The 17,673-nt window shown below is 36.4% G+C and overlaps 1 protein-coding gene across 1 annotated transcript in view; it reads right to left on the bottom strand.

Moving 5' to 3' along the window:
• Window positions 1-17,673, bottom strand: part of LOC150107476 (uncharacterized) — a 574,892-nt gene that overhangs the window by 218,076 nt on the left and 339,143 nt on the right. Inside the window, exon 14 of the mRNA XM_090392109.1 lies at window positions 17,369-17,468. Within this exon, the coding sequence (XP_090248235.1) occupies window positions 17,369-17,468 (100 nt within the window). The remainder of the gene's footprint in view (window positions 1-17,368; window positions 17,469-17,673) is intronic.

Genomic DNA, 17,673 nt, shown 5'->3' with positions numbered 1-17,673 from the left:
GTTGTGGCAGGTACGAATGATTTGAAAGGAGATAAAATGGAAATGATAGAAGACCTGAATGAATTGTTTGAGGTAGCAAACGAAAAGCGTGAGAGAGTTAGAATGATTAGTCTTTTGCCACGGTATGACAGTGAAATGTTTAAAAGGAGGGCCATAATTGCGAATGACTTTATGCATGGGTTATGTATGACGAGTGGTGTGGAATTTGTAGATGTGTGTGGAGTGAGTTCGATGGGCGAAAGGATCTATATAAGATGGATGACTTATATTTGAATGGTTACGGTGTAAGGAGACTTGAGAAAGTGTTGCTGAATGTAGTGGATGTGCAAATTCAGGGAAACTAGATTTATTAAGGGGGGGGGGGTAGATATACAGTTCTTAGGGAGGCAGTTGAATGTATGAATGAATATAATATGCCCGAGTGAATAAGGACAACAAATCAGAGTGGGATAGTTAATATAAGGCATCAAGGTAGGGTTGCGGCTAATGGGGGGGGGGGTCTTAAATTCATGTACACTAATGCTAGGAGTATTAGGAACAAGAAGGAAGAATTTTTGGCTATGGTTGGCACTTCCAGACCACAGGTTACTGGTATTAGTGAATCATGGCTGACTGTAGATGATATAGCTAGTGGGATTGAATGTGATGGATATAGTGTGTTCAGGAATGACAGGGAGAATAAAATGGGGGGAGGAGTATTGTTGATGATAGCTGATGAGCTATAGCCAAGGAGAATAGAAGTAGAATTGCAGGATAGAGAAAATAGCACATTTGAGGCCATTTGGTGTGAGATTGTGGCTAGCAGAACTAAATATACAATTGGGTGCTGCTATAGACCAGGTGATGGAAAAGATGGTGGTGAAAGTATGCACAAGCAAACAGAAGAAATGAGTGGAAGGAGGGTAATTATTATGGGAGATTTCAACTATGGTCGCATTGATTGGAGTGAGGAGAGGACACACGGGAGGAAGGAATTGGATTTTATGCGGTTATTAAGGGATAACTATCTGCGACAGCATGTAATGGAAAATACTAGGGGTCAGAAAGTGCTTGACCTAGTAATTACATCTAAGGATTTGGCTGTAACAAACATGACCACATTGCCACCAATTGGTGAGAGTGATCATAGGGTCTTTACTAGGGAGGTGGCTAAAGGTGTGGAATTTTCAATTAAGACAGGGTACATGTGGAATTATCAGGCTGGAAAGTATGACAAGCTTAGGAGTTTGATTGGTTCAGTGCCATGGCATTTACAACTGCAAGGACTAGAAGTTGATAGTGCATAGGAGGCAGTTAAGAAGTGTTTGCATGAAGCAGTGGCTGACTGTATACCTAGAGTCCGAATAATAAATCAAGTAAGGGTTAAATGGATGAATAACACCATTAAGCTTGAGCTGCAAAAAAAGAAACAACTATTGAGGGAATTTAAGGAGAAAGGTGACCGGCAGGCCAGAAGGGTAACGAGTGTGGTAAGAAAAGCAAAAAAGGATTATGAAAGAACATTGGCCATGCAGGCTAAAGAGAATCCTAAACAGTTTTTTAGATATGTAGCAAGTAAAAGGAAAAATGTACATGGCAGAATGATTTTAAAGAATGCCGATGGTAGGGAGGTAACTGAATTAGTTGATATAGTTGAGTTACTGAGTGAGCACTTTGCATGTATATATCAACCAGGTGGTGACATTGCAGAAATGAATAAACCAGTAGATTATACGGGAATTGTGGTGAATGAAGCGGAGGTGAGCAGTCTATTGCATAACCTCAATGTCAATACATCCGTGGGATTGGATGATATACCAGCTCGTGTCATACGAGAAGCAGCTAAAGAATTGTCAGTACCCTTGACTATTTTGTTTAATTTGAGTCTCGGGTCTGGGTTAGTCCCGAGGGGGTGGAAAGAGGGGAAAATAGTTCCACTGCATAAAGGTGGTTCCAAGACTGCTGTTGTAAATTACCGACCGATTAGCATATCAGGAATCATTGTGAAGGTCTTAGAGAAATTAGTCAAGAAAAGAATAGAGGATTAGATAGATGAAAATGGGATATTGTATGGGGGACAACATGGTTTTGTGAAGGGTAGATCATGCCTCAGTAACTTGCTCATGTTTTATAACACAGTGACAGCTGAACTGGATAGGGGTAATGGGTTTACAGTGATACTACTGGACCTTGCCAAGGCCTTTGACAGGATACCACATGGAACCCTAATCAGTAAACTGGAGCAGATGGGAATAGATATAGGGTTGGTGAGATGGATAGGAGGGTGGTTGAAGGAGAGATACTAGAGAGTGATTTATTCAGGAGTGGAGTCTAAAAGACGGCTTGTGACTAGTGGTGTGCCGCAGGGTTCTGTTCTTGGACCACTGCTTTTCAATTTGTTCATCAATGATATAGGAAAGGATTTGAGAGGAAGTGTTCACTTGTTTGCTGATGATGCAAAGTTGGGTAGCGCAATTGTGAGTGCACAGGATGTCAAAATTTTACAGGATGATTTGGATAGTTTGGAGGACTGGGGTAGGAAAAATGGATGTCAATTTAATGTGGCAAAGTGTAAGGTTATGCACTTTGGGGTGAAAAGAATAGCAGCAGTATATCACATTGGTGGAACCATACTCCAGGAGATTGATGAGGCCAGGGATTTGGGAGTGTTGGTGGATAGGGAATTGAAGTTTAGGGGGCACATGGCAAAAATGACTAAATCAGCTCATCAAATCACTTGGCTTCTGAAAAATACTTTAACATGCAGAGACAAACAAGTTGTTGTTCCTCTGTAATGAGCCTTGATAAGACCCCATCTGGACTACTGTGCCCAGTTATGGGCATCAGGGTTTCTTCGTGATGGGGAGGAAGTGGAGAGGATCCAGAGACGAGTGACCAAGATGACAGGTGTGTGAAATGAACCTTATGAGAATAGGTTGAAGATTTGTGGGTTGCAGAGATTGGACGATAGGCGAAGGAGGGGTGATATGATTGAGACATTCATATTACTGAAGGGTTTCTATAAGATTGATCCAGAAGATATTTTTGAAAATATGACTGGTGGTGGGAGGACTAGGGGCCATGCATGGAAGCTGGGCAAGAGCTTGGTTGACAAGGGTGTTAGAGCTAGGTTTTTTACTTGGAGAGTGGTGAATGAGTGGAATAAGTTTCCAGAGTCTGTTGTGGGTGCTACGATTGTGAATGAGTTCAAGGCAAGGTATGATAGATACTGTGTCAATGTCGAATAGTTGTTCTTGACATGATGTAAGGGCCTCCCTCGAAGAGTCTGTCAACTCCTTGGAGTTGCCAGGAACAATAATAATAATAACAATATTTAAGAAAGGGGATAACCACAAATGTGAAAACCATAGCAGGATTTCACTTTTAAGTTTTAGGTGGTTTGGAAAATTGTATGCCCAGACTTAGGAATCAAATGGAGGAGAAATTGGACCAAATGCAATATGGCTTTCAAGAAAATAGAAGTATGCAGGATCTTATCTTCAGTTTAGAACAAAACATTGGAATATGGAAAAGAACTACATGCATGGTTGATAGATTTTGAAAAGGCCTTTGATCAAGTTCCTATACATTTAATATGGCAAATATTAAAGAAAAATAAGATAGCAGATAACTTAATAGTAGCCTTACAAAGTCTTGCTTATCCTCAGAGGGCTGAGGATAAGCAATGTTGTATCCTCAGCCCTCTTCTTTTCATTATAGTAATGGATGAAATTTTAAAGGCATGCCAAACAAGAATGAAAAAATGCCACATAGGATACAGGAAACTGAAAGAAACCAGGATTTCACATATGGCTTTTGCAGATGATGTAGTGATTCTAGCAAATAAAGCCGAAGATTTGCAGTATAACGTTAATATTTTGTAAGAAGAAATAAAGAAAAGGAATATGACCATAAATATAAATATAAATAAAACTAAAATGATGTTCATATCTAGAAGCCAATCAAAACACATAATAAAAATAGAGAATCATGAACTGGAAAAAGTCCACTCCTTTAAATACCTGGAATTATATGTAGAAGAAGATGGTAGACTAGACACAGAAATTAATAACAGGATAAGTGTGGGAACAAAGGTATTCTATGCTATGGAAAGCCCTTTCCTAGACAAGAAAGGAGTTACCCAGAATACCAAAATGGCAGTGTACCATTCAGTGTTTGTATCAACATTAACATATAGATACGAGTCTTGTGTCTGACAGCAGGAAACAAAAATAAACTACAAACAATTGAAATGAAATATCTTAAAAAGTGGCACAAAAACAAGATTAGATTGAATAAGAAACCAAACTATAAGAGATAATCTTCAAGTTGCACATCTGAACCAATTCATAACACAAGTCCAAATGAGATGGTTTGGACATCTTACTCGAATGAAAGAATAGAAGAAATATGAGAGCCAGAAAATAGCAACAAAAAAAACATAGGCAGGCTCAAGAAAGGTTGGCAAAAGGAAATTAAAGAAAATTAGGAAAGAAGGGAACCAACTGGAAAGAAGCAAAAGAACAAGCCTTGGACAGGATGGCATGGAAATCTCTTTTGCAAAATCTTGACAATTAAAAGCATAAGAGATCATAGACGAAGACGAAGAAAGATAGTGAGCGTGTTGCCCCTGTATGATAATTCAGAGTGGAGAAAAAGAGCAATGATGACAAATGAGATGACAGTGAGAATGTGCAGGAAAAGAGTGGTCTGGAATATGTGGATGTGTGAAGTATGTTTGAGGAGAGAAGAGGAGCTGTATGCAAGAGATAGATTGCATTTGAATACTAAAGGGCAGGGGAATTAGGAGAGACTGTTGTTTTCAGAGCAAGTGTGTTGGGACAGGGAAACTAGAACTGCGTAGGCAGAATGTTGCCCGGATGGCCTCATGTGGGGATAGAGGCTTGAGAAATGGAAGGGTGGGGGGGGGGGGTATACTATATTACAGAGCCAGGTGGAGTATGAGGTCAGTAATAATGGCTATAAGAATGCTGGCAATACACTGGGTTTTCTGTATACAACTGCTAGGAGCATTGGGAATAAAGGGAATGAGTTTATGGCATTGACTGACTCAGTTCTCTCCAAAGTTGTTGGTATAAATGAAACTTGGTTAAGTTTCACTTATACCAACTTTCTTAAAGAGATAGAAATCGAAGGGTATAGCATATTTTGGCAGAATAGAGAAGATAGTGGAGCGTTATTCATGATGAGAGATGAATTGTGTGCTCCACAGGGTGGAGAATATCTCAGTGGAAATAACACTAATGACTTTGAGAGGTGTATTGTGTGAGATGGAGATTTATAGGACAAGATATTTAGTGGTATATTGCTAAAGACCAGGATATATAGATGGTGATGAGCAGGAAATGTTTAGGCAAATTAGTTTGGCAATGTAGTACTGTATTTATTCGATTATAACTTACACTTTTTCCCCAAAATTAAAGTTAAAAAATCATGGTGCGAGATATATGCAGGGATTTTTGGAAGTTTCTCAGGAAAAAATTAAATTGACATTTATAATTAAATTCTCAGTATTCATTATAATTTATAATTTTTCACATTCTTTATAAAATAAATACATTTAAATTTTAATTATGAATGTTATTTATGCAGTCATCTGCTCACCTTCATCATGCGATATATTTGAATCTTTAGTGACAATGCTTCTGTAATTAAATTAAAACAAACCATTTCATTATTGCTTGTCCTTTTATCATTTCGGAATCATAGGATCACCGTGATTTAAAAAAAAAACAACTGAAAATGGGTAGAACTTGCCAAGAATCTACTATTTGATATCACTAATTCCAGTCTTGTATATGATTGGTGTGGTATTAACAAAGGCAAGCTGATGATTGTTGAGTTGAAATTCTGATTCTCTTCAACCAAATTCCAAAATATCTGAAACTGCCATAACAACATTCACTATATATTTCTTCAAGTTTAAAATTTTTTCAAGTACAAAGTATATGCGAAAGAAATGAAACTTTTTTCATTTAATATGGTAATAAGGGAAAGTAAATATGGTAATAAGGGAACTGAATTTTAGGATTTCTTGAGGGACAACTGTCTTAGGCAGCATATGGGAGAGGAAACACAAGGATCAAGAGTTCTAGGTTTGGTCATAGCATCAGAAGATCTAATTGTGACTGAGATGACATACTTTCCCCACGTTGGTGAGAGTGATCGTGTAATCCTGACTCGGAGGATGAATAAGCATAGGAAGGTATCAGGTGATTATCATAGACTTAGAAACCAGCTTGCAGGAGTACAATGAACAAAAGAATTTAAAGGAAGTGGGGTCGTTAGTGCATGGGAGATACTTATGAAAAAATTGCTGACAGCAATGACAGATTGTATACCTTAAGTAAAGAAGATAACGCAATTTGGAGTCAAATGGATGACAAAAGGAATAAAAGAGAAATTTACAAAAGAAAAAGAGATTATTGAAGGCACACACACACGCACATACACACACATATATGTAGAAAGTGTTTTACCTTGGGTATAATATACGTTAAAGATACCAAGCTATTTTAATTATAAACCTGGTTTTAATCCATTTCCCAAGTAAGCAAACAGACAAGTAAGTCAAGTTTGCGTACAAGTAGTGCAAGTCTGGGTAACCCGCATGTAGTGCAAGTCTTAGACAACTCGTGGTAAAGGTGGATTAAGCTCTGATCACTATTCTTAGTATTTACCCTTAATGCAAACATATCTCCTTAAGAAGATGTATGATGCTATGCATTAAAGGCAAGGGGCCACTACCCAGACTGGTTTCGACCTTTATTGAGGTCTCATCAGCGGGAGCCAGGCTTAGAAATACTAAGGTTTAAGTAACACAGAGCTTATAAATATTTTACCAAAACAAATTACCATAAGGTGCTTTGACCTTATTAAATAAAAATCTCAGGATGAGAGATGTAGAAAGTTTTTTACATTAGGTATAAGATACCAAGCTATTTTAATTATAAATCTGGTTTCAATCCATTTCCCAAGTAAGCAAACAGACAAGTAAGTCAAGTTTGCATCTGCAAGTAGTGCAAGTCTGGGTGATCCACACGCAGTGCAAGTCTTAGGCAACTCGTGGTAAAGGTGGAATAAGCTCTGATCACTATTCTTGGTATTTACCCTTAATGCAAAGCACATCTCCTTGAGGAGATGTATGATGCTATGCATTAAAGGCAAGGGGCCACTACCCAGACTGGTTGCAACCTTTATTGAGGTCTCATCAGTGGGAGCCAGGCTTAGAAATCCTCTCATGTTGTAATATTTCTCTCCTGAGCCTTATATTCCTCATGCAACTGATTTCCACCTCTCTCTCTCTCTCTCTCTCTCTCTCTCTATATATATTGCAGAAAGTTTTTTATCTTGGGTATAATACATGTTAAAGATACCAAGCTATTTTAAATATAAACCTGGTTTTTTACTCCATTTCCCAAGTCAGCAAACAGACAAGTCAGTCAAGTTTTCGCCTGCAAGTGTTGCAAGTCTAGCTGACCCTGCACGTAGTGCAATTCTTAGACAACTCGTGGTAAAGGTGGATTAAGCTCTGATCACTATTCTTAGTATTTACCCTTAATGCAAAACACATCTCCTGGAGGAGATGTATGATGCTATGTATTAAAGGCAAGGGCAACTACCCAGACTAGTTTCGACCTTTATTGAGGTCTCGTCAGTGGGAGCCAGGCTAAGAAATACTAAGTTTTAAGTAAAACAGAGCTTATAAATATTTTACCAAAACAAGTTACCATAAGGTGCTTTGACCTTATTAAATAAAAATCTCAGGATGAGAGATAGATGTAGAAAGTTTTTTTTTTACCTTGCTTGGGAAATGGAGTAAAAAACCTGGTTTATATTTAAAATAGCTTGGTATCTTTAACATATATTATACCCATACCCAAGGTAAAAAATTTTCTACAATATATATATATATATATATATATATATATACATATACAGAGAGAGAGAGAGAGAGAGAGAGAGGTGGAAATCAGTTGCATGAGGAATATAAGGCTCAGGCTAGGAAAATAACTAGTATTATAAGGAGAGAGATATTAGAATATGAGAGGTTACTAGCATTGAATCCTTGGAAAATCGCAAGGAGTTTTTTTCGCTATGTGGCAAGTAGAAGAAAAACTGATAGGGGGCAGATTATCTTGCTGGCTGGAGATGGGAATCAGGTGACCATGGCAGATGACATAAATGAGCTATTTAATAATCACTTTATTAGAGTGTTCCATACAGGTACTACAGGCTTTATTCCTTGAAGGATAATGAGTGGTGAAGTGTTGGAAGTGAGTAAAAAGGATGTATTCTGAATACTAAGTATACTAAATAGTAATAAGGCGGGGGAGGGAGGAGGAGATTAGATGGAAATTCACCACATGTTTCAAGGGAACTGAAACGTGTAACTGACTATGTAACGATGTAACGCTATGGAACTGACTGTGTCGTTTAATGTGGATGTTTAATGAAAATCTTGCAATGAGGCAGATTCCTAGAGAGAGAGAGAGAGAGAGAGAGAGGAAGGAAGCTGAGACAGTACAGTGGTATTAGGATAGTGGTAGAATGGAGGAATCCAACTGCAGGCCTATTTGTATTTCTTCTATAGTCATTAAGATTTTGGAGAACTTGTGACAGAACTGGGCAGATGAGGATAATATTATTTCTGCAGGCCAGCATGGATTTGTTAAAGGGTACTCTTGTTTTAGTCATCTGGTTACCTTTTAGAATAGTGCAATAAGAGCAATGGATGAAGGTAAGACATACAATGTCATTTTATTGGATTTTTCCAAGGTATCTGACAGGGTACCACATGACAACTTGATTTTTAAGTTGCATTATATGGGTTTGGATATTATGTTAGTGAATTGAATTGATGATTGGCTCTCTGATAGCTATCAGAGCATTGTGTATGGGGAGTAGTATCAAAGAGTAGGAAAGTTACAAGTGGAGTTCCACAGGGTTCAGTCCTGGGATCATTAATGTTCAATCTTTATGTCAATGATATCATCACAGGACTACAGGGAGATGTTCGGTTGTTTGCAGATGATGTGAAGCTTGGGAGGTGATGTTTTTGCTCTTCAAGAGAATTTGAATAAGCTGGAAGGGTAGGCAAAGGCATTGGGATATCAGTTTAATGCAACCAAATGGTGATGATAACGCTATTAATCACCTTATAGCAAAATGCCACAAATAGGGACCAGGATACGATTGAAGATTCTTTCTTTATTCTCATCTGAACTTCTTGAAAATCTAGGTGCAGTGAGTGATATGCAGAGCGATCAGTTCCACAAGAGTATCACAGTAATGGAGCAACAATGTCAGAGAAAATAGAATACTATAATGGGAAGACTACAGTTGGTTTCCACATAGATGTGACAATGCTTAAAAAAAAGAAATGAGATATTTATATGCACATTAAAATTTGTGTTTTTAATAATTTTTTAACAAGTAACTACTTTTATATAAACCTCTATAGCCCAATCAGTAATGACATTGGCCTTTGGGAATAAACACCCTGGGTTAAAATCCCATCTTGGATATGAAAACCCCTTTTAAGGGCTTTTCACCCACAAACCAGACAAATCAGACAAATAATGCATTTGAAAGACCTAGAAGGAAAAATAGACAAGATTAGCACATTATCATAACACTAATTAGGTTTGTATGAAGGCAAGATACCTCGCAGTGACAGGCTACTGACCTTAATATGAAAAGAGATGAAAAGATGAAATGCTGTACTTTTATTTTTATTTATTTATTTATTTTTGTTACTTATTATAAATATTAATTAATGCAGAATAATTTATAATTTATAAATTATTATAAATATAAACTTATTACTTATTATAAATATCTTGGGGGAGACCACACTCCTATCAGGCACGTCCCCCGGGTGGCGGATGGGGGAAACCCAAATGGGTTGCTCTGAATAAAGAATAAAGAGCCGTGGACCAAAGGATGTAGCAGAGGCATGGCAAGCTGGCTACATTATTATGCCAGTAACTTTCTTGAGCAGGAGAAAGGCTACAAACCGAGATAGTGCTACTGCGTACGGGACAACCGATGCGCCTATGCAAAGACCACATAGAGTAGGTGAGAAATCAGCAATGTGGTTAGCCAAGGATGTGAAACATGTAGCTACCCTCAACATAAGATCAATATACCGACCTGGAAAATTACAATTAGTCCAGGAAAATTTAAAAAGACTGAAATGGAGTATTTTAGGTTTATCAGAGACACATTGGTGTGGAGATGGATTCATGGATTTACCAGAAGGAAGACTGTACTTCTCAGGAAGAAAAGATAACATACACAGAGAAGGAGTTGCATTACTAATTGAAAAGAAACTTACACACTCAGTAATTGAAATAAACCCAGTGTCTCCTAGAATAATAACAGCCAAACTTCAAGCAAAAGAAAAAGGTCAAACAATTAAAATAATCCAAATATATACACCAGACAGTAACCATTCAGAGGAAGAAATAGAAAATTTCTATGAAGAACTACAACAGGAAATAGATAATCCCAAAAATAGAGAACTCATGATAGTGATGGGAGATTTTAATGCAAAAATAGGACAGTTCACAGCAGACAAAAAAGATGTGATGGGGAAATTTGGATACGGAGAGCTAAATGACAGCGGAGAACAATTACTCCACTTCTGTAAAGTAAACGATCTAATGATTACAAACACATTGTTCTATCAATGCCCTAATAATAAATATACATGGACATCCCCAGATGGTAATATAAAGAACTGCATAGACTATATCATCATAAACAAACAATGGAAAAGATCAGTAAATAATGTACGAACATTAAGAAGTTTTGATTTTGACACTGACCACGAAATATTAACTGCCAAAGTGAAGATAAAATTCAACAGGAAAAATAATACCAGAAAAGAAGAAAACATCAACCTATCAAAACTAAAAGATAGCTCAAGCAGAAGTCGATTTTTAGAACAGATGTGCTTAAAATTAAAACCCTCCATCTTACAGAACAGCAGAAAATTCTGGGAAGAAGGAAAAGATACAGTGTTATCAATTGCAAAAGACACTCTAGGTTCCAAACCCAAAATAAACAAACAGTGGATAACCCAAGAAATCATAGCTACCATAGAAGAGAAAAGAGAGGCCAAGATACTTGTAAACCAACAAAACAATGAAGAGAATAGAGAAAAATACAGAGCACTAAAAAATAAAGTTGATAACCTATGCAAAAAAGCCAAAGAAAAATGCTTAGAAGAAAAAGCTAAGAAATGCCAAGAAGCATACCAACAAAACAACCTAAAAGTCTTCCATGATACTGTAAGAGAAATTACAAAGGAATTCTCAGCAAAAGCAGTAACAATGATGAACAACAAGATGACTGAAACTGGGAATATTGAATATATAAGAAAAATCTGGTCAAACCATTTTAAGACTATCTTCCACCAAGGAAACAAAACTACAATGCCAACAATAGAAGAAAATAATGATCACCCAAATATTTTACAAGAAGAAGTTAGATATGCAATAAAATAGATGAAAAACAATAAAGCACCAGGCACTGATACTATCCCTACTGAACTGTGGTCATATGGAGGCAGCATTTCAATAGAATATTTAACAACCCTATTCAATAAAATACTACAAACAGGAGATATCCCAGATGACTGGAGAACTGGAAAGATCATCCCAATATACAAGAAAGGAGACAAAAGAGACTGCAGAAATTACAGACCAATCAATTTACTCCCTCACACCTATAAAATATTCATAAGAATTATACAAAATAGATTAAAAAACTCTTAGGAAGAAATGATAGGCAGAGAACAAGCTGGTTTCCGAGGAAACTATTCAACAATAGACCAAATTTTCACATTGTACCAACTAGCAGAACTCAGCTGGGAAGACCATAAAGAACTATATTGTTGTTTTGTGGACTTTAAACAAGCTTTCGATAACATCAACAGAGAAATCCTTCTCAAAATTCTACTAGAAAAAGCAATAGACAAATATATAATACAGTTTCTGATAAAATATTACTCTAAGACAAATGCAATAATTAAAAAGGACACACTCACAACAGAACCCATAGAGATCCAAAAAGGAGTAATGCAAGGATGCCCATTATCCCCATGCCTATTCAACATATATCTAGAAGAAGTTGTAAAGAAAGCAATAGACAATGAGCCTGGAATCAATGTCAACCGTTTAAACATAAATAATATCAAATATGCAGATGATCTCGTCCTTCTTGCAAGAACCCCAAATGAACTACAAAAGTTGATCAACAAGCTAAATGAAACCTGTAAAACATATGACATGACAATAAATATACAAAAGACAAAAGTGATGAAAATAGGGAGGAACAGAACTACCATCTCAGCCACCCTAAACGGAGAACAATTAGAACAAGTAGACAACTTCATATACCTTGGATCAAAACTAACAGAAACAATAGATGAACTCAAAACAATCAAACACAGAATAGCGATAGGATGGACCACCATGGGAAAATTACAGAAAATCTGGAAAACAAACAAGATATCTAAACAAGCCAAAATCAAATTATATGAAGCAATAATTATACCAACAGTCATCTATGGAGCAGAAGCGTGGATAGTTAAAAAAAAGAGAGGAGAAAAAACTGCTGGCATTTGAAATGAAATGCTTAAGAAAAATAAATAGAACAAGTTGGATAGAAAAGAAAACAAACATCACAGTCAGACAAGAACTATTGTATAAAAAGACAATAATAGAAAAAATTAGAAAACAACAACTGAGATGGTTTGGACACACTGTACGCATGGATGCAGACAGACTTCCTAACGTCCTAATCAATACTTTTCCAACTGAAAAAAAGAAGACCTGGAAGACCAAGAATTACCTGGCTGAAATTAATAAAGAACATCTCGGGATGCAGAACATATAAGGAACTTTTTCGAACAGCAAGGAATAGAGAAGACTGGAAGATCCTGCTCGAGAGAAGATTCAACCCGTCTTAGACGGAAGAGAAGAAGAAGAAGAATTATAAATATAATAAAGTATGAGAGCACAGGAATTCTGACCATTTATATTCATTTTATCTTTTTTTTTTTTTTCATCATCATTATCAAATTACCAACATTCACTCTTAGGAGGTATGCATAAATACATAAAAACGTTATATCATTATTGTTATTATTGACATTTGATCTCCATGGAGTAAGCGACTCATTGTGTACACATTATTGCAACAATACCCTTCCAACTGCGGCTTAAACTGATTCAATGTGTCAACATTCACAACACACTCATGCAATTTTTTTGCACCTCTCATTGCATTCCACTCACCAACCACTCTCCGTGCAAAGAACTTCTCACTCCTCTGCTCACACCCTCCTTAAAGTTTCCAGCGATGGCTTCTTGGTCTATCCCCTTTACCATTCTGTAAAAAATCTTTTCCATGTCAACCTGATAACAATCCTTCCCTCCTATTCACAAGGCTTTGCAACTTATATTCTCTTAATCTGTCCTCATACTCCACATTCCGAAGACCACTGACCATGAGATTGTTGAGAGTTTATTTTTCACTTGGTTAGACTATAATAAGTTTAGTTTAATCCTTTATCCAAGTGTGAGCAAACAAAGTTTGCACCTGAAAGTATCTTCAGGACTGGGGTAAGGTAATGCAACACCAGGCAACTCGTTGCAAAGGTGGAGAAAGTTCTCATCACTGCTATCTCAGTATCTCCCATAATGCAAAGCACATCTCCTTGCGGATATGTGTAATGCTATGCATTAAGGCAAGGGCCACTACCCATACTGGTTTCGACCTTTATTGAGGTCTTGTCAGCGGGAGCCAGGCCCAGTAGTGGAAACACAAAAGCAGAAGCAATGAGAGGTCATCCTAACCACCTATAGGAGTTTCCAAAGGGTGTGCAACCTTATTATAAAATTACTCCGGATTCGGAGAAAGATGTTGAGAGTTTATTTTTCACTTGGTTAGACTATAATAAGTTTAGTTTAATCCTTTATCCACGTGTGAGCAAACAAAGTTTGCACCTCTCATTGCTTCTGCCTTTGTATCTCCACTACTGGGCCTGGCTCACACTGACGAGACCTCAATAAAGGTCGAAACCAGTATGGGTAGTGGCCCTTGCCTCAATGCATAGCATTACACATATCCGTAAGGAGATGGCCTTTGCATTATGGGAGATACTGAGATAGGAGTGATGAGAGCTTTCTCAACCTTTGCAACGAGTTCCTGGTGTTGCACTACCTTACCCCAGTCCTGAAGATACTTTCAGGTTCAAACTTTGTTTGCTTACACTTGGATAAAGGATTAAACTAAATTTATTATAGTCTAACCAAGTGAAAAATAAACTTTCAACATCTTTCTAAATCCAGAAATTTAATAAGTCTAAATCCAGAGTAATTTAATAATAAGGTTGCACACCCTTTGGCAACTCCTATAGGTTAGGATGACCTCTCATTGCTTCTGCCTTTGTATCTCCACTACTGGGCCTGGCTCCCACTGACGAGACCTCAATAAAGGTCGAAACCAGTATGGGTAGTTGCCCTTGCCTTAATGCATAGCATTACACATATCCGCAAGGAGATGTGCTTTGCATTATGGGAGATACTGAGATAGGAGTGATGAGAGCTTTCTCCACTGACCATCTTTGTGAATCCTCTCTGGACCATTTCCAACATATTCTTATCACCATGAAAACCCAATGATCAAATCTGTGCACAATAATCCATATGAGGCCTCATCATGGCCTTATACAACAGCATCATAACCTCTCTCTGCACGTCAAGGCCCTCCCGCATCATTGCCATTATCCGAAGTGACGTCTTCACAAATTGTGCAATGTGGCCCCTAAATTTCAGATCATTGTCCACCATCACTCCTAGATCTCTCATATCCTCTACTTCCATTAAAGTTTCTCCACCAAGTGTATACTTTCCATTCCAAGTTACATCATTACTAACTTCCTATCAACAAATTTCCTCCAAAGTAATCGGTTATATGTCAAGATTCCAATAATATCAGAAAAATACCTTAGAAGAGAGAAGTATCCTTCTAAGCTGCTTTTTACAGTATCAATCCACCTAGATCTTGGTATTCCTATGGGTCTTTTTGATACTATTCTGGCAAAGAACACTTGTTTTGGTAAATTTTCCTCTCCCATTCTGTTTAAGTGACCATGCCACCTGAGAATAGCTATGCTAAACACACACATTCCTTAATGCTAACAATATCAAATTCTTACCTAATATTCTCATTTTTAATATGATACTACCATTGATGCCATCTGTTCACTCCCCCTAATCTTTCTTAGAACTCTCATGTCTGTGGTTGCCACTCTCCTTGGAGGTGTCACTTAATAATAATAATAATTTCTGGTCAAATTTCATCTACTTTAGCTGCCTTTCACATTTCAGGTTTTTGATGGCTTTTCAACTTCTAGTATTGATATGTATTCCTGACAGCCTTCCTCTCAACTGTTTTCATACCACCAGCATGGTGGTAGAAAACAGTTGAGAGAAAGGCTGTCACTTCTTTGTCCCTCATTTAGCAATCTTTCAAAGTAATTACTCCAGACATCTAGAATACGTTTATCTTCAGTTTCTGTCACATTTATTATTCCTTTTACAGTACTCTTTCCTTAATTTCTAAGCTTTTGCAGCAGCCTCCATAATAGTTTTCCACCTTCCTGATATATCAACTTCCTGATATATTTTTCCGATGTCTTCCCATAACTTTTGTTTAGCTAGTTTTACACTGCACTTCACTTTTTTACATTTTTCTCTGTATTCTCTAAGATCATAAGCTGACTTACTTGCCAGGACTTGTCAACATGCTTTCTTTGTTTCCTTCACTGCCTCTTTAACTTCCCGGGTTCACCATCAAGTTCTAATTTTTTATTCTTGCAAACAACCTCACCATATGCTTCTTGGGCTGAATCAATCAATGTTTTCTTCAGGATTTGTTAATGTATGATTATGGATGATATATGTATATATATGTGCTACCTTTTATTCGTTTTTGCAAATACATCTTTAAATATGTTAAATTTTGCCATTTATTTTTTTATCTGATCATTTAGTGGTAGTATCATTCTGAATCTTCAAGGTTTGATTCTTGTTTACAACCTCTTTCATTTTTTCTTGAATAATGTTTGTGTATTTGAGTCTACAGTTCACCTATGAAAGCTGCTCGACTTTGATTCATTTTTTACAAATAGAAAACTTTCTTAAACACTCTTCTTTTCAATATGAAATTCAATTTTATCCAGCTGAATCTAAATAGTAATAATTTCCTATTTTGTATCGTTCGTATACTCTTGTGTCCTGAACCAATGGAAAAACATCACTATCATCTATAACGTAGTCAATGAGACTTTTCTTATTTCCTACCTTCTCTTCATATGAATTTGTGCACATTTTTATGTTGAAACATGGTATTACTAATCCATGTCCTGAACAAAAATCCAGCAGGTATTTTTCATATTAGTACATTATATTAAAATAAAAAAATAAACATAAAATTTGTGAAGAAGGGAAGAGAAACTAAAAAAAAAAGATTATGGATGATATATGTATATATATGTGCTACCTTTTATTCATTTTTGCAAATACATCTTTAAATATGTTAAATTTTGCTTTTATCTGATCATTTAGTGGTAGTATCATTCTGAAATATATAAATAATGTTTATTATAGGTTTATATGTATATACTTGTGTTTCCATTAACAGTCACGTAAACAAATAGATTTGTGCTGAAACTTAAATATCATGAATATTCTGACAAGTAGTCTTGGTGCAGTTAAACAATACTATACTTAGGCGTATTTCAAACTTATTAATATAAAGAGATATGTTTAAGAAACTGCTTACCTTAATTAAAGCAGTTAAAACTGTAGCTGTATTTAAAACTTATCAATATATAAGAAATGTATGTTTAAGTAACCAATTACCTTAATTAAATGCATAGCAATAAAGACTGTCTATGTCCAAAATAGGGCAAGACAGTGGTATTGCACTGTGAGTCACAGTTGTCTTATCTCACTAAGTTTGTAGCAGAATGCTTAAGGATCTCTTATCTGCTATAGGAGGTTAAGTAAAACACAGTACAGTGTTTTATATATTTTTTCAAACAAAATACACTAAACCTATAGCAAGAAACTGTAAACACACTCATGAAAATGACTGCAGTAAATACATGGAATGGAGAACTCTGAGTAAAGCAGGCAGTCCAAAAATATCCACAAGATCACAAAAATGCTGGACTAGTTTGAATTATAGACTGTCAGAACAATGTCAATTCAACTACATTCCAACTGTGTATTATAAAAGATCATTGATTTATCTACACACCAAAAAATGTATTAAATGTATTGCTTACAGAGAATAGCAGATTTATTACTGAATTGTTCACTGCTGCTGCTGGAAATGGTGGCGAGTCCAGTAATTACATCTGGTTCAACTGTGCTATCCTGATCAACCTATAAAGTTAAACATAAAAAAATATAAATAAAATCACATGAAACATTTAATTAGTAACAATGCATATCACATAATATGGAACTAAGTATAAGTCTGCCTAACTGGCTTCTGAAGAAGCAAGTGTTTTCAATGGAAAGGAGAGTAAATCACATCTGGTGGGAAAGTGAAATCTTGTTTTTACTTAAAACAAATAATACAATCTGG

The sequence above is a fragment of the Typopeltis vanoorti genome, chromosome 4, assembly GCF_054136105.1.
Source record: "Typopeltis vanoorti isolate ZY-2024b chromosome 4, IOZ_Tvanoo_1.0, whole genome shotgun sequence".
Lineage (NCBI taxonomy): Eukaryota > Metazoa > Arthropoda > Arachnida > Uropygi > Thelyphonidae > Typopeltis > Typopeltis vanoorti.
Note: the sequence above shows the minus strand (reverse complement) of the source record. Positions and strands in the feature narration are given on the sequence as shown.